A 17,978-nucleotide genomic window follows, 5' to 3' on the forward strand; every position below is an offset into this window, starting at 1 on the left:
CAGGAAAGGGAAAACGTGCACCAAATGTGCAAGGTTAGAAGGACGATGCTTTGGGCTCAGGCTTCGTTGCTCAAGGAATGAGGGTATGGAGACCCCACACGGGGGACTTTGCCGAATGCAGAGCAGGTCTGGGTCTGAGTGGAACGCCACCTGGGAATCGTGCATGCCTTCTGCTTACGTGGCGTTTATTTTTATTTTGACAATTCACACAATGCTTGAATGCAGTCTCTGTGTCGGTGCATAGCCGGCTGGACAACTGCAGCACACAAAACACCACCAAACCATTCTAAATCTCCCAAAAATTGAGAGAACAAGGTACAAGATCTATTACAGAAGCCACAAACAAAAAAACCTCGTTCAAATTGTGTCCAAAAAGGAAGATTCAGTCTTTCAAGTTCCTTTAGCCAGGCTCCTCAACAAAGGTAAGTTTGAGCAAACGAAGTAGAATGGTTTGGTGGTGTTTTGTGTGCCACTTATGTGCTGCTTACTTCGTACTGGTCTACTACGAGAATTGGCAGCGTAGGGTCATTTCTTCAGCTGAACAACTGCAGCAAATTGTAGAGTTGGGAGGGAACCCCAAATGTCATCTAGTCCACCCCCCTGCAATGCAGGAATCTCAACTAGATAAACCTCACCTGTTGTGCTTTCTTTCTTTGTTTCCAAACAGGAGCATCTCTCTGTGAGCCACAACAGCCTCACCACTCTCCACGGAGAACTCTCCGGCCTGCCTTGCCTCCGGGTAAAGTTCCGAATGCTTTTTGAAATCCTCGTGTTTGTTGCTCAGAAGCCCTGCTAGCTCAGAACAGTGCAGCTGGCCTGCTCCTCGTACAGTGGTACCTCTGGATAGGAAAGGGATCCGCTCCGGAGCCCAGTTTGCATCCTGAAGTAAACATAATATGCTGTCAGAGCTGCCCAAGGTCCCAGCTCACAAAGGACCAACGCCACTTCGTTGTTAAATACGAAAGTCTTTATTGAAGTTCAGTTTCACTTCCAGAGCCGCAGCGTGCAGCTCTACGTCTCAACTTTCAGACCGCTGATGCTCCGTCTGAGTCTCCTCCCCCCATACACCAGTTTAAGACTCTCGCCTTACTCCACCTCTTCCTCTGTTCTTTCCACTTCTGGTTCCGCCTGTCCGTTGGGGTCTCGCCCTTTCTAGCCTCTTCTCCCGCTGATTCCCCTGAGCCTTCTCCCTCCCTCCGGCGGGCTTTAGGAGCTGGTTCCCCATCCGGGTCTCCTGCTGTTCCGCGCGCCTGCACATTTGAACTTGGCGCGCGCGCCCAGCCAGCAGCTTTCCTCCTGACCGTTTCACTGCTGCTGTCACTGCTTCCCCCTTCGGGGGGGCTAGCTGCAACTGACCTCCCCTCCGTTGGAGGCGTGGTCAGCCCTGACTCATCTTCTCTCCCCGCTGGAGGAGACGCTGGCCCTGACACATGTTACTCTTCCCCCCCACTACGCTCTGGTGGGGAAACTGGTCCTGATCCCCCGCTGCTGCTTCGGGGTTCCCCGCTGGCTCCTTGTTTCTGGTGCGTTCCCCCTGGGACCCCCCTTGCCCTGACCATCGGCGCCCCCTTCTGGGAATCTTCTGATTCGCTGGAGAAGCTCATGGAATCTCTCGGGCCACTGTCATACTCCCCTACGCTGCCCTCGGATTCTTCCCCTTCGCTCTCCATTTCCTCTCTCCCCTGTGCTCCTGCTCCTGAGCCCCTGACATCCGCGCATGCACGGGTCGCGTTTCGCTGCTTCTGCACATGCGTGTGACCTCATTTTGAGCGTCTGCGCATGCGCAAGCGGTGAAACCCAGAAGTAATGCGCTCCGTTACTTCCGGGTCGCCGCGGAGCACAACCCGAAAATACTTAACTTGAAGCTACTTCAATCCGAGGTATGACTATATTCATCTTGTCCTCTCTGATGGCTCTGGTTTCAGTCCTGTCAAATGTCTTTAACCGTTAGCCAGCCATTCAAATACAAACAACCCCCCACAAACCACCTCATAATTGCGGCCTCGGAAGAACAAAAGGGGCAAGTTAAGAACGTATGAGCCGCCTGCTGGATCAGGCCTAAGGCCCACGCAGTCCAGCGTCCTGTTCTCAAGGCAGCCAACCAAATGCCTGTGGGAAACTCATAGGTAGAACTCGATCACAAGAGCAAAACTCTTTCCACCTGCAGCTGTCGGCAGCTGGTCTTAAAAGCATTGCTGCCTCCAATATTGAAGGCTGTAGTAGCCATTGAGAGCCTTGTCCTCTGCGAATTTGTCCTATCCCCTTTTAGAGCTAGCGGCCGTAGCAGGTCTAAGAAATATTGCAATGCTCAGATATATCGCCATCTGTTCAGTAATGGACTTATTAGACCTGCTGATCCTCAAGGAAGATTAGTACAGTCATACCTCGGGTTACAGACGCTTCAGGTTGTGTTTCTTCGGGTTGCGGACCGCTGAAACCTGGAAGTACCGGAACGGGTTAATTCCGGGTTTCAGCGGTCGCGCATGCGCAGAAGCGCTAAATCGCTCTTTGTGCATGCGCAGAAGTGCCGAATCGCAACCCGCATGTGCACAGACGCAGGTTGCTGATGCTGTTGGTTGCGAACGTGCATCCCGCACGGATCACGTTCACAACCCGAGCGTCCACTGTATCGTCATACTTTTTATTTGTACCTCACCCATCTGACTGGGTCACCACAGCCCCTCCGGGCCCCAAAGGGTCTCTAAAAATTGGCCAGGAAACTGCCCTATGCATTCCCCAGGCCCCTGTTAGGATTTACAGCAGAAAGACACATAGAATCATAGAATTGTAGAGTTGGAAAGGACCTAGTCGAAGCGATGTGGGAGTCTTTCGCCCAATGTGGGGTTCAAACCCACGACCCTGAGACCGATTGCAAGGACAGCACCTCTCCTTGAAGGGAGCTTTTAGCAAATCTGCACACCTATAATGTTAAAAATGGGACAACAAAATGCTCTTTGGTACTTGGGTATTGTTAGAAAATCGAGCGATGACGTGCATTTGTTAGGGGGAGACCAAGTTAGGCTCAGTAAGTATGGTAAATGTGGTCCGTGAAGCCGATATCTTTTATTCGGAGTGATAGACTTGGTGGTCTGGTTCAGGTGCTGTAAATATAATACTTGTATCCTTGTTATTTCTTCCTGACCTCTTTCGACATTCCTCTAGGCCATTGTTGCTCGTGCCAACTGCCTGAAGAACTCTGGGGTTCCTGATGACATTTTCCAGCTCGACGACCTCTCTGTGTTGGTATGTTTGGGCCCAATTGCTCCGTGGCTGTGATGGGCACATTGGTGTAGCGGTTCAGGGTCACAGGGGGTCGAATACCCATTACTATTTCTGCAGACGGGTCTCTGCCTCTGGCATCCCAGAGCCTTCTAATCAGCATGAACGGGGAGCGTTTTAGCCACTGAGAAGACGTCTTCTCGCCCTTTGTGCCGATTGGAGCCAATCAGAGTGAGAAGAGGCGATTGGACACTTAGGATTGGCTCCTAGCTGCGTGGGAAGAACTCGAGGCCAGTGCAAAAAGCAAGGGGGTTGCTTTACTTGAGCTCTTGAGCTCAAGGAAGATGATGATGATAATAATAATAATAATAATAATTAATAATTGTTATGTACTGAAGTTCTCACCCTGGGCCAGCAGGGGGATACTGTAGATAGTGTTCACTCAGGTCCACATATGCAAATATGGATTGAAAGTGACATTCAGTGATTGGATAGTTACAGAAAATGGTTACTGTTGCATTCTAGTGGAGCTCTATATAAGCAGGCTGGCTGAACCCTTCAGTTCAGTTCTGTTCTGGCCTGTGAATAAACAAGAGCTGTTTGAAGAATTGCTGTGTCGTCTGATATGTTCACCCACAACTTAACAATCATCATCATCATCATCATCAATAATACTTGATTGATACAGTTTGTGATTCGCCACCTATCTTGCCTATTGCAAGCTTATTTATGAATTGCTATTCAAATCTTCTGACCCATGGGAAGCTTGAACACCTTTGGGGCAGCTGCTGGTCAGCCCTAATGCAGAGATTTGCCTTTTGATTCATCTCTCCTTGTTTTGTCTTAGGACCTGAGCTACAACCAGCTGACGGAGTGTCCCCGGGAGCTTGAGAATGCCAAAAACATGCTCGTGCTGAACCTGAAACATAACAGGTAAGTTTGGGGGTGAATTTCCTCCCTGGAAAATGGGCAGAAAACATTTGGGTCTTCCTGGGAGGGCCGAGTGTGTTGGGAGTGGTTGGTTTTCCATTTCTGTAAAATGGGGGTGTTAAGAACATGAGAGTAACCTGGTGGATCAGGCCCGTGGCCCATCTAGTCCAGCTTCCTCTTCTCACAGTGGCCAACCAGAGGCCCCTGGGAAACAAGCAGAACCTGAGTGCAAAGTACATCCCCTGCCCGCCCCCCAATAACTCTGGTTTCCAGTAACAGGTGTGGCAAACTATGTGTCTGAACCAACATGTGTGTCCAGCACTCACGTGTATTCATACGCATGCTACCAAGATGTTCAGGATCTTTTGCTAGAGTTATGACGTGTGTCTGCTATGAATATGCATTTTTCCTTAGTCTCTTTTACACACACACACACACACACACACACACACATATATATACACACACACACATTCTCTCTCTCTCTCTCTCTCACTCACTCACACACACACACACACACACACACTTTTTATTGGTTTTACATGAATTTGTACATAACAACTTTAACCATTCCAAAACATTAAAATAAAAATGTTCTTTTGAGCCTTCGGACCTCCTCCCCTCCCTGGGTTCCATTTTCAAAGAAAGTTTTTTTCTTTTTCTTTTTTTCCTGCATCTTTTACCGTTGTCCAGCTGTTATATAATCGTAGTTACCAAAGTTCATTTCACATTACAAATGTCGTTGTATCCCTGCCAATGATTTTAACTGTCTACAGTGGTCTTTTAAGTATATAAAAAAAGTTATTCCAATCTTTTAGGAATGCTTGATCTTCCTGGTTTCTGATCTTTCCCGTCAGTCTCACCATTTCTGCATATTCCCTTAAATTAGTCTCATGCCCACAAGAAAAGGGAGGGGGGGAGAAAGAAAGCTTTGTTTATAATGAAGGGAACCGAATACAGTGGACCCTCGGGTTGCGAACGTGATCCGTGCGGGAGGCATGTTCGCAACCCGCAATGCTGTGTCTGCACACACGCAGGTTGCGATTCGACGCTTATGTGCAAAGCGCGATTTAGTGCTTCTGCGCATGTGCGAGTGCCGAAACCCGGAAGTAACCCGTTCCGGTGCTTCCGGGTTCAGGGCGGTACCACTGTAGATAAATTCCACTGAAGTACCACTGTAGATAAATTCTGCTTCAGACAGCAAAATTACAATGAAAGCAGGCAGCAAATAAATGCACGCCTTGATCTGAAGAGTGAAGGAATCCCTAACTATTCTCACAAGCCTGCAAAAAAGTGAGTGTGGCAGTTTGGCCACAGAAACCACACTAGTAGCAGATCCAGAAATGGGTGTGGGAGGGATTTGCCAACCTTAAGGTGAAACTTGTATTGGTTTTCCAAGAACGCTGAGTGAGTTCGTTGTTGGAGCTTGGAGAGCTAACTAATCATTGAAAATCGAGGACAGGTATAGGCAAACTCCGGCCCTCCAGATGTTTGGGACTACAATTCCCATCATCCCTGACCACTGGTCCTGTTAGCTAGGGATGATGGGAATTGTAGCCCCAAAACATCTGGAGGGCCAGAGTTTGCCTATGCCTGATCTAGGAGTTTAGTACATTAGTACCTCGGGTTACATACGCTTCAGGTTACATACGCTTCCGGTTATAGATTCTACTAATGCAGAAATAATGCTTCAGGTTAAGAACAGAAATCGTGCTCTGGCGGCGCGGCGGTAGCAGGAGGCCCCATTAGCTAAAATGGTGATTCAGGTTAAGAACAGTTTCAGGTTAAGAACGGACCTCCGGAACGAATTAAGTACTTAACCCGAGGTACCACTGTACTAGTTTTAGCCAATGCATTCTAATGGAGAATATTTCTACTGTTTCACCCCAGAGTTTCCTGCTTATTTTGCTGAATTAAAAGTTGCAAGAATATAATCCTAGCGAGCAGTGACTAAACCGGTTGCCCTTATTAATGGGACCCAAGTCCCATAAGCCCCCGCCAATATGGCCAGTGGCTGGGGATGATGGCAGGTGGCTTGCAGCTACGTCTGGAGGGCTGCAAATTCTCTCTCCGTGATAAGGTGGCAGTGATATAATCATAGCTGTCCATTTTGAGCTTCTTGTTCAGATGTGAAGGTCTGTTGCAGAATGGGGTCCCCTCCAGCCCACCCTTGATCTCTCCAATCTCCAGCTGTGGTTAAGCTTCCTTGCTGGAACCTGCCTGACAAGGTGTGCCATTCCTCTCCCTTTCTCCCTGCAGCATCGACAACATCCCCAACCAGCTGTTCATCAACCTGACAGACCTGCTCTACCTGGATTTGAGCGACAACAAGCTGGAGAGCCTTCCCCCCCAGATGAGGCGCCTGGTGCACCTGCAGACCTTGATTCTGAATAACAACCCTCTCCTGCATGCGCAGCTCAGGTGAGGCGGCTGGGAGCTGGAGAAGGGGGCAGGAGAGCGAGAGCAGGTGTTTTGCAGTCTTTCCGCGGCTGCAGTCGCGCTCATTTTGCTGTGTGTTCGAGCAAAGGAACTGGGGTTGGAGGGGCAGGCTCTTAGCACCTTGAAGCTGTCAGGTTTCCTTTGGCGCTTTTCAAAACGCAAAGGTGCTTAGTCCTCATGGTTGGGAATGTAGATGGGAAAGTGTGATCGGGGCGGGGGGGGGGCCAAAGCTCAGGCACACCAGGGTGTATACTTTCCACTTGCCCATGGACTGTCTTGCCAGAGTGGTGCATGCTCTGGTTATCTCCCACTTGGACTACTGCAATGCGCTCTACGTGGGGCTACCTTTGAAGGAGACAATAGCCCTGTCTTGCATTTAAAGAAGTGGCCCCTAGTCCACAAAAAGCTTATGCCACAATAAGTTTTAGTTTTTTAAGGCAAGAATGGGGAGCACCTGATAATCCTTCAGGGTTTCATCTTGTTATTGTCCTCTTTTCCCCTCTCTTTCAACGGAAGGCAACTCCCTGCAATGGTGGCCTTGCAGACGCTCCACCTCAGGAACACACAACGCACCCAGAGCAACCTTCCCACAAGCTTGGAAGGCTTGTCAAATCTCTCAGGTATGATTCCCAAGGAAATGTTTGAATGGACTCAGCTCCGTGCATTGAGCGGCCTGCAAAGGAGAACCCGAGGCTGCAGGTCTCTGCATGTTTCCCTGGAAGTAAGTTTCATGGAACTACCCAAAGGAGCTTCTCTACCCCCATCGTTCTGCCCAGACACTGAGGTCCGGCTCCGAGGACCTACTGGCGGTTCCCGACCCTGCGAGAAATGAGCTTACAGGAAACCAGGCTGAGGGCCTTCTCGGTGGCGGCACCCGCCCTGTGGAACGCCCTCCCATCAGATGTCAAGGAAATAAACAACTCTCTGACTTTTAGAAGACATCTGGAGGCAGCCCTGTTTAGGGAAGTTTTTAATGTTTGATGTTTTACCGTGTTTTTAATACAGTGGTACCTCTGGATATGAACGGGATCCGTTCCGGAGCCCCGTTCGCATCCTGAAGCGAACGCAACCTGCGCGTGCGTGGGTCATGATTCGCCGCTTCTGCGTATGCGTGTGATGTCATTTTGACCGTCTGTGCATGTGCGAGTGGTGAAACTGGAAGTAACACGTTCCATTACTTCCGGGTTGCCATAGAGTGCAACCCGAAAACGCTCAACCTGAAGCAACTTCAACCCGAGGTATGACTGTACTTTGCTGGGAGCCACCCAGAGTGGCTGGGGAAACCCAGCCAGATGGGCAGGGTACAAATATTTATTATTATTATTATTATTATTATTATTATTATTATTATTATTACTACTACTACTACTACTACTACTACTTGATGGGATTGTTTTTGGTAGACCGGGGCCACAAATTCATAGACCGGGGCCACAATCACACCAAACCAATTTAAAGCACTAGGTATCACTTTGAGCGGCTTGGCTTCCTGCAAAGGATTCTGGGAGCTGTCCTGTGTTAAGGGTGCAGGGAATTGCTGGAGGGCACCAGGTTGTGGGGAGGCTCCTCTGGGACCCTGTAGCCCTCGTGGGTTGCATCCAGAACCCACCCTTGTTGAACTCTGCCTCTGCCTCACTTTAATTCTTTCCTCCTCCTCTTACGCTCAGATGTGGACCTCTCCTGTAATGACCTGACCCGCGTCCCTGAGTGTCTCTACACCCTGTCCAACATACGGCGCCTCAATCTCAGCAGCAACCAAATTGGAGAGCTCTCCCTCTGCATTGACCAGTGGTGCCAGCTGGAGACCCTCAATCTGTCCAGGAACCAGCTTACCTCCTTGCCGGTAGGTGGCGTTCCCCGTCCAGATAACTGGGACACCAGCTCTGCCATGCTACTGGTTGGCCGCAGAGGAATGGTGGGAGGAAGCAGCTGGGGACCCACAAGGGAAGAAGGCTCAGAGCCAGGGGGTCGGTGGCGGTGTGACAACAATGAGTGGTCAGAGGGAGACGAGGGAGAAGACTGCGAGGAGGAGTTTTCGGAAGCTGAAGGGTCAACAGGGCTTAGTGAGCTGGGAGTCTGTGGCAGCCACTTAAAACGCATAGCAATTAAAGAAGCTGAAAAAGCAATCCGAATCCAGTGGTACCTCGGCTTAAGAACTTAATTCGTACTGGAGGTCCGTTCTTAACCTGAAACTGTTCTTAACCTGAGGTACCACTTTAGCTAATGGGGCCTCCTGCTGCCGCCGCGTGATTTCTGTTCTCATCCTGAAGCAAAGTTCTTAACCCAAGGTATAGTGGTACCTCGGGTTACATACGCTTCAGGTTACAGACAACGCTAACCCAGAAATAGTACCTCAGGTTAAGAACTTTGCTTCAGGATGAGAACAGAAATCATGCTCCAGCAGCGTGGCAGCAGCAGGAGGCCCCATTAGCTAAAGTGGTGCTTCAGGTTAAGAACAGTTTCAGGTTAAGAACTGACCTCCAGAGTGAATTAAGTACTTAACCTGAGGTACCACTGTACTATTTCTGGGTTAGTGGAGTCTGTAACCTGAAGCATCTGTAACCTGAAACGTTTGTAACCCGAGGTACCACTGTAATTAGATCAGGAAGACATGCTCTCCTAAACAGGTGTGTCTTCAGGAGCCGGCAGTATGCCAATACTGATGGAGGTGTCACATATTTTAGCAGGGAGGGTGCTCTGACTGTCACGAACTGGTTGGACACAGAGGGATGGTGGGAGGAGCCAGCTGGGGAACGCCCCCAAGGAAAGAAGGCTCAGAGCCCAGGGACTGGCGGTGGGATGACAATGAATGGTGAGAGGGAGAAGACGGGGAAGAGGTGTTTGAAGCTGAAGAGGCAACAGGGCTTATTGAGCAGGGAGAGCCTGAGCAGGGCTGGATTAACCATTTTGCAAAATAAGCCCACGCTTAGGGCATCAAGGGAAGTGGCGGCACCACATAAACTTTCCATTGCTGGATTTTTAACATCAGCGGTCATTAATGGCCAAGCATTCATTTTCTCAGTTTAAGTATGTTAAAAATCCCAACGGAACAGCTATGCAGCAAGGTAGGCTGGATGCCTTATCTGTATTTTTCGCTCTATAAGACGCACTTTTCCCCTCCTAAAAAGTAAGGGGAAATGTGTGTGCATCTTATAGAGCGAAAGCAGGCTTTGCAGCTATCCCAGAAGCCAGAACAGCGAGAGGGATCGCGGCGCAGCGATCCCTCTTGCTGTTCAGGCTTCTGGGATTCAGAATATTTTTTTTCTTGTTTTCCTCCTCCAAAAACTAGGTGCGTCTTATGGGCTGGTGTGTCTTATAGAGCGAAAAATATGGTATATAAGGAGGTGTATTACATAAGACAGGGGTCAGCAAACCTTTTCAGCAGGGGGCCGGTCCATTGTCCCTCAAACCTTGTGGGGGGCCGGACTATATTTGGGGGCAGGGAAAGCAAATTCCTATGCCCCACAAATAACCCAGAGATGCATTTTAAATAAAAGGACACATTCTACTCATGTAAAAACACGGTGATTCCCAGACTGTTCGCGGGCCGGATTTAGAAGGCGATTAGACCGGATCCAGCCCCCGGGCCTTAGTTTGCCTACCCATGACATAAGATTAGTTTTGAGGATCTGATTTAAGATTTTGCAATTAGAAAAAAGTAGGAGAGCATTTTTCAAATATAAATGAAGTGGACGTATACAAAAATAAACATTATTTTCCATCTTACTCTAGGTTTTGTTTCATTTTGAAAAATAAACTTTTATTTTGGGATTTACTACTGTTTATATTTTGAATTAGATATATATATGGGGGCACCAAACTCCTTTAAGTGCCCAACCTTGCAGAAAATCAATGTTTAAAATGAGCGAGTTAATGAATGAGTCAGCAAATGAATTCAGGAGCAAATCTCCCTTGCTCTGCTTGACTCTTTGCACGTGTTTCCACCCTAGTCGGCCATCTGTAAGCTGACCAAGCTCAAGAAACTCTACCTGAACTCCAACAAGCTGGATTTTGACGGCATTCCTTCGGGGATTGGGAAGCTGGTCTCCCTGGAGGAATTCATGGCTGCAAACAACAACTTGGAACTGATTCCAGAAAGCCTGTGCAGGTATGCTAAGCCCTCCTCCAAGTGGCCTTGAGGGAAATAATTTCCTCCCAGAGGACTAGCTGCATGGTTGGCCGTGTACACAGACATGGTTTTATGTGCCTTTGGCCGATGAGCTTCCAGGCTGAGACGATTCCTGTAAATTAGCACTGTTCTGTTGCTACCTTGGAAACAATTACAGTCATGCCTTGTGTTACGTTTGCCTCATGTTGCGGCTTTTCAGGTTACGAACGTGGCAAACCCGGAAGTGTTTACTTCCGGGTTCACTGCGCACTTTGCGCATGTGCAGAAGCACTCTATCGCGCATGCGCAGTAGCGGTGCTCTACCTACAGACTTTTCGGGGTGCGAACGGCGTTCATAGGTAGAGGTACCACTGTAATGTCTCTTTCAACCTACCTATGAACCCAAAGCTTGTAATTCATCAACTTTGGGGCAAGCCTCTAATATTTATTCTCCTTTATTCAATTTCTGTCGTGCAGCCTTCAACACATGCTTCTCTCAAGGAGCTGAGCAATAAAAGCGAAAGACCGCCACATTGGATTCCCCCCCCCCCAGCAAATAACAGTTGATAAAATATAATAAATAGGAAGGGCAGTTTTGTCTGAGTCTCAGAGGCTTAAAAGGTTAAGCAGTTTTAAAGCCTGGAATGAGAGCCAGTGGTGGGATAATGCTTAGAGTGTTGGACCTCAGGCCTCAAAGACCAGGGTTGAAGTCCCTCCCTCGGTCATGATTCTTGCTGGGTGACGTTCGGCCAGTTAACACACACTCTCAGGGCCTAGCCTACCTCACAGGGCTGTTGTTAGTGGAGGGAAGGGTGGGAGAACAACATACACTGCCTTGAGCTCCCTGGAGGGAAGATAGTTTAGAGTCAAGGCATCAAAGAGCTGACATGATCGCCGTTTGTTATGCGTGGCATTGGAGAGTGGATGAAGAGACTTTTTTGCCCCCGTAGCACTAGGGCTTGTGGACGTCCAATGGATATCCATTCAGACCAGACCACAAAGTCCTCCTTCACGTAGTGCAGAGTTAAACTATGGAACTTACTGCCACTGGAGGCGGTGACGGCCGCCAACTTGGATGGCTTTAAAAGATTGGGCAAATTCATGGAGGAGAACGCTATCGATGGCTATGAGCCGCAATGGCTAAGCTCTGCCTCCACAATTAAAGGCAGCAATGCTTCTGGGTACCAGTTGTTGGAAACCACACGAGGGGAGAGGGATCTCGTGCCCAAATCCTGCTTGCTTGGCCCCTGTGAGAACATGGTCCCATTGGCCTGATCTGACAGGCTGCCTTTATGTTATTTGCCAGATGCCAGAATTATTGCCATGTTAGGTTTTGAGTAGGGCTCCCTCCTGGGCCTCCCTGGAGATGCTGGGGATTCGAACCCGGAACCATCTGCATGCAAGGCACATGCTCTACCACTGAACTACGGCCCTTCCCCATATGACTTAACTGGTTCAAAGGGAGACAGTAAGCATCTCTTTTTCTCTCCACAGGTGTGTCAAGCTCAGGAAGTTGGTTTTGAACAAGAACCGCTTGGTCACTTTACCTGAGGCCGTGCACTTTCTGACAGACATTGAGGTGAGGCCAGGGGGGTTCTTGCTGACAGAAGGGCCTGGGTGTTGGGATGGGGGGGCGTGTAAGAAAAGGGGATCAACATCTTACCTGAAGGAGCGTCTCCACCCCCATCATTCAGCCCAGACCCTGAGGTCCAACGGCGAGGGCCTTCTGCTGGTTCCCTCCCTGCGAGAAGTAAGGTTAAAGGGAACCAGGCAGAGGGCCTTCTCGGTGGTGGCGCCCGCCCTGTGGAATGCCCTCCCATCAGATGTCAAGGAGATAAACAACTACCTGACATTTGAAGACATCGGAAGGCAGCCCTGTTTAGGGAAGTTTTTAATATTCTGTTGGGAGCAGCCCAGAGTGGCTGGGAAACCCACCCAGATGGGCAGGGTATAAATAATAAATCATCTTCTTCATCATCTTTCATGCTGTGGGACTCCACTTGGTCCCTAATGGGCCAAAAAGTGAGAAGCCAAAATCCTATATGAAGACGATTTAACCCCTCACAGTTACAAAGATAACAACAGGGCAACTGACTTTTGGGTTTGGTGGGTGTGCGTCAGTAAACGAGGGGAATTAAGACTAAGAGAGCTGAGTGAGGGTGCTCGTGTAATCTCACTGTATACAAGTTGTTCAAGTGACAATAAAGTATTTCAATTTCAATTCCCAGTGCTCTCTGGGAAGAGGGATTGGCTGATTAAACACTCTGAGATCTGTAGCTCTTTGAGGGGAATAGGGATCAGCTCTCAGCACCCTTAACAAACAACGTTTCCCAGAATCCTTTGGGGGAAGCCCTGACTGTTCAAAGTGGGCCCTAGCGGGATGTGGATGAGCTCCTGTGTTTCTCGTTCCCGTGGCTGCCTTTGACCTGAATAGCCTTTTCCCCCACTCTGCTTCTGACTCTGTGAATCCATCACCCCTTCCTGCCTTTCCTTCTTGCAGATCCTCGATGTCCGTGAGAACCCCAACCTGGTGATGCCCCCCAAGCCTGTGGACAGGACCTCCGAGTGGTACAACATCGACTTCTCCCTGCAGAACCAGCTGCGACTGGCGGGGGCCTCCCCTGCTACCGTAGCAGCTGCCGGGGCAGGTGAGTTTGGTACTGCGGGTTATCCTGGTCTTGCAATTTCCCCGCCCCCAGCCTTCCTAGCAAATGATAAACTGCCTTGTTTCCAACCAGTGAATTGCATCCAGTGTTAAAACCTACGCAGAGTATAGACCCACTGGAATTAATAAGACCTGAGCAATTTACTGTAGGTCCGTTAATTTTAGCAGGCTTGTTAACAGTTGGGAGATTTTTAAAAAAAATTGGCGGTTTGGTTTAAAAGACTCAGAAGTTTTAAAATATACGGTCAACTCACAACTTTTTATATATATTTAACTTTTTTATTAGTTTTTTAACATATAATTTTCAACAGTAATTAAACATACTTTTACATCTTATTCTTTTTTTTTTTTACTTCCATCAATCCTGTCTGAAAATTTTCCAATCTAGTCTCTTAGTATGCATTTCTTATCTTCCCTATTACATTTCAAACTCATAACCAATATCTCTATCTTTTTCTACTTTGTAACTCTTCGTATATTTCTCATTACAAAACTTCTTGTAGTCCTACTAGCGTAATTTGTTGATTACAGTTGCTCTTCAAATAATTCATATACTTCTTCCAATCTTCTGTAAATCTCTGGTCCCGCAGGTTTCGAATCCTTCCTGTCATTTTGTCCAATTCTGCATAGTCCATTAATTTCATCTGCCACTCTTCTTTCGTCGGAATTTCTTCTTCTTTCCAACTCACAACTTAGGCACATTCAAGTTGTGCAAATTCAGCTTTATGTGCTTGTCAGAAAAAAAAGTGCTGAACTTTTAAAAAGGGAGTGGGGAGTCAGTCATCCCTCCCACCCACCATTCCACTCACCTGGGAAAGTGTTCAGAGGTGCAGAGAAAGTGTGTTTTGACTATACACGATTTTGACTCTATTCACTACCCCGGAATATAACCCATGTGTAAGTTGAGCGTTGAATATCTGTCCACAACGTGCACTATCCAAACACTTGTTATTCAAAAATTCACTTATCCAAACACGAGAGATCAGTACCCAAACCTCACTTATACGCTCCTCAGATTCACAGATCCAAATAGCCAGACCTGTGTGTAGTTCTGTAAAGAAATAAGCAGCCTTAAACAAGCTTTGCTTTTTTGTGTCTTGTTGGTCCACTGGAAACCATGGGGGGGGAGCAAGGGAGGGGAGAAAAGGGGACAGATTGAATGAAGAAGAGAACATCTTTTCCCTTCCTTGTTTGCCTTCTGCAATGTTTCAGAGAATTCTCCCTGTTTTTTCCCCATCATTTTGTGGCCAGGAACGCATTAGACATTTCCCCATAGGAATTAGTGGGAATCGTTGACTTGTTATGTGAACGCTCACCTGATAAACCATCTCCTGAGAACACATCGTGTTTGGAGAACAGAAACTGCGTGTATAAGCGATGCTTGTGGGAGCTTCAAAGCTATCTTCCATCCCCTAAAATTATTTGTTTCTCCCCACCCCTTTCTATTCCTAGGGAGCAGCCCAAAGGACCCCATGGCGCGAAAGATGCGCCTGCGGAGACGCAAAGATTCGTCGCAGGATGATCAGGCAAAGCAGGTGCTGAAGGGGATGTCGGACGTGGCGCAAGAGAAGAACAAGAAGATGGAGGTAGGAACACACACAGCGATGGAGAGTGACTCCAAGGTTGCAGCGCTTGGGACTCTTTAGCTTTAGAGAAAAGGCAAGGAAGAGGCGTTTGTAAAACTCTGCATGGCGTGGAGGAAGGAAGTATTTTCTTCCTCTCTCTCTTAACGCAAGAAGTTTTGGGCGTCCAGTGAAGCTGAACATTGGGAAATTCAGCACAGATAAAATAAAGAACTTCTGGGTTAAACTGGGGAACTCACTTCCACAAGAGGCTGTGATGGCCGTTTAAAGTTCAGCACGGGAAGATAAGAGCAATAGAGATTTTAAGAAAGACTGGGGAACCATTCATGTCATATTTACAGAATCAATGTAAAGAAATGGACTCACTTGCAGGGTTTGATTAAACCAAGCTTAGGCAAACTCAGCCCTCCAGATGATTTGAGACTACAATTCCCATAATCCCTGACCACTGGTCCTGTTAGCTAGGGATGATGGGAGTTGTAGTCCGAAAACATCTGGAGGGCCGAATTTGCAAATGCCTGGATTAAACACTTGCAATTAACAAAACAAATGTAGGAAATAGAATGTTGATGTTAAAATGAAAAGAGAAGAATTATAACTATCTTTTTTTAAAAAAATCAAAGAATAGGAGATAATAAGCCAAAAAACCAGAAGAGGAAACTGAGGGAAGTCGTGGAGAGGAGGGGGAAATTGGGGGATGGTATTTTTCTTACAGTGGTACCTCGGGTTACATACGCTTCAGGTTACATACGCTTCAGGTTACAGACTCCACTAACCCAGAAATAATACCTCGGGTTAAGAACTTTGCTTCAGGATGAGAACAGAAATCGCGCGGCGGCAGCAGGAGGCCCCATTAGCTAAAGTGGTGCTTCAGGTTAAGAACAGTTTCAGGTTAAGAACGGACCTCCGGAACGAATTAAGTACTTAACCCGAGGTATATGTTATGATACTTTGATGTTAAAAAATGTAAAATCTTAATAAAAACTATTTTTAAAAAAATAAGTTCAGCACGGGACAGCAATATATAAAAAGCCACCATCCCAGAAAGCAACAGGTATTGCAGTGTCAAAGGAATGTTAGAATCCGGTTAAAGAAGCAGTAGCGTTATAATCTGGAAAATGCAATGCAATAATCCCGATGTCTAAACGCACTCTAGGTTCCCATCCTTTTTCCGCTACCCGGATCCCTTATTCTTTGTTCTTATCACTGGTAGGATCCTTTGCTAACTCTCTCCCTCCCTCCCTTTTCTTTCCGTGCTAGGAGAACGGAGACCCAAAGTACACGGACCTGAAAACCCGCCGCTGGGATCAGAGTTTGGAGAAGCCTCAGCTCAACTACGCTGAGTTCTTTACGGAGGACGTGGGGCAGCTCCCCGGCGTCACCGTCTGGCAGATTGAGAACTTTGTGCCCACAATGGTGGACGAGACCTTTCACGGAAAGTTCTACGAGGCCGACTGCTACATTGTCCTGAAGGTGAGGGGAGCAGACATCTTGTTTTTATCCTCACAACCACCCCTGCGAGGTGGGAGACTTGCTTTTTTTTTTTTTTTAGAAATATTTATTAAGGTTTTACAAAAACAAATATACAAAAACACATAATAAAAGAAACAAAAAAATAAGAATAAACACACAGAAAAAATAAGAAAAATTAAAAACAATTCCATTTTTCATAACTTAAAATTCATTTGCTTGTTTCTTTGACTTCCTCACACCTCCCCTTCTTGTATTCCCATTTAAATAATCAAATCAGCAAATCCTTACCCTCTTTCATTTATCTTATCTCTATAACTTAACATTTTATAACTCAGTATTTTCATCCATTATCAATTCATTTTTGCATATTCTTATTAACTTTGTTGCTAATAACCCTTTTTCCATATTCTTGAAGCATTACAGCTGGAAACCACTTAATTTCTATCCAACATCATTCTAACATTCATTAATTTTGCAATATTTCTGTAGATAGTCTTTAAATTTCTTCCAATCCTCTTCCACCGACTCTTCTCCCTGGTCTCGGATTCTGCCAGTCATTTCTGCCATTTCTCCCGAGGTGGGAGACTTGCTTGTCCATCGCTTCATGGGCCTCATTCACACCAAACTAGGATGTGCTAGGATGCCACCTTACTAGTATTATTTTGTTTTATTTTGTTTTATTTTATTTTTTTGCAATTTTATATTTAACACAAAAAACATTATCACAAAAGGAATATATAAACCCCAGTCTCTCTCCCCCCACCCTCCCCTGACTTCCCCCAACTTCCTCTTCTGATTCTTTAAATATTTGCTTCTCCTATTTTCCTCTACCTTAATTTTATAATTTTATAATTAAATATTGTTATATTCTTCTTATCTTTATAGCATACCATATATCCAAATTACATCTTACGTTTTGTTATTTGCCCAGTTATTACCTTTTAACGTTTATACTCGTTTTCTTAATTGTGTTTATTCAAACCCTGCTAGTGAGTCGCCTTCTTTACTTTAAAAAAAAAATATCATTTTTGTTGATTTTCCAATAAAAACAGCCAATCAACATATCCAAATCATAATCCAATTAAAAATAATAAACTAAAAAAACAAACAAATGACCAATTATAGTCCAAATTGTAATTATTAATTTTTCCGGGCTCCCCATAGTCTGGACCTCTGAAGCATATCTCAAAATCTCCGTTCCTGCCTCTTCTCGTTTTCATATTTTCCGCCTGCTGATCTTAACACTTTGAAGTTCTCCGTCCCTAGCTATACAATTCTCAGTCATGTCAAAAATCTTATATCCTTTCATCCATGAGTCGACTTTTTTACAATGCTTCTGTGAATATATCATAAACGATTCCCATTCTTTTTTAAAGTCTCTGTTGTCTTTATTTCTGATTCTTCCAGTCAACTTCGCCATTTCAGCGTATTCCATCAGCTTTCCTTTCCATTCTTCTTTCTTTTTTTTTAAAAGAAATATTTATTAAGATTTTACAAAAAACAGATATACAAAAACACATAATAAAAAAAACAAAAAAAGAGTAAACACACACACACAAAA

General features: G+C 46.4%; 1 protein-coding gene and 1 long non-coding RNA gene across 2 annotated transcripts in view; both read left to right on the forward strand.

The window, feature by feature from the left end:
• LOC310749297 overlaps nucleotides 1-17,978 on the forward strand; it is a 193,288-nt gene that overhangs the window by 11,565 nt on the left and 163,745 nt on the right. The gene's annotated exons all lie outside the window — the stretch shown is intronic.
• FLII (FLII actin remodeling protein) overlaps nucleotides 1-17,978 on the forward strand; it is a 48,069-nt gene that overhangs the window by 3,422 nt on the left and 26,669 nt on the right. The window contains exons 3-13 of the mRNA XM_083585578.1: nucleotides 668-739; nucleotides 3,163-3,243; nucleotides 4,067-4,152; nucleotides 6,409-6,570; nucleotides 7,105-7,208; nucleotides 8,256-8,431; nucleotides 10,539-10,696; nucleotides 12,191-12,275; nucleotides 13,197-13,344; nucleotides 14,814-14,947; nucleotides 16,205-16,417. Of these exons, the coding sequence (XP_083441704.1) occupies nucleotides 668-739; nucleotides 3,163-3,243; nucleotides 4,067-4,152; nucleotides 6,409-6,570; nucleotides 7,105-7,208; nucleotides 8,256-8,431; nucleotides 10,539-10,696; nucleotides 12,191-12,275; nucleotides 13,197-13,344; nucleotides 14,814-14,947; nucleotides 16,205-16,417 (1,419 nt within the window). The remainder of the gene's footprint in view (nucleotides 1-667; nucleotides 740-3,162; nucleotides 3,244-4,066; nucleotides 4,153-6,408; nucleotides 6,571-7,104; nucleotides 7,209-8,255; nucleotides 8,432-10,538; nucleotides 10,697-12,190; nucleotides 12,276-13,196; nucleotides 13,345-14,813; nucleotides 14,948-16,204; nucleotides 16,418-17,978) is intronic.

This window comes from Podarcis filfolensis, assembly GCF_964270895.1.
Source record: "Podarcis filfolensis genome assembly, chromosome: 14".
Taxonomy (NCBI): domain Eukaryota; kingdom Metazoa; phylum Chordata; class Lepidosauria; order Squamata; family Lacertidae; genus Podarcis; species Podarcis filfolensis.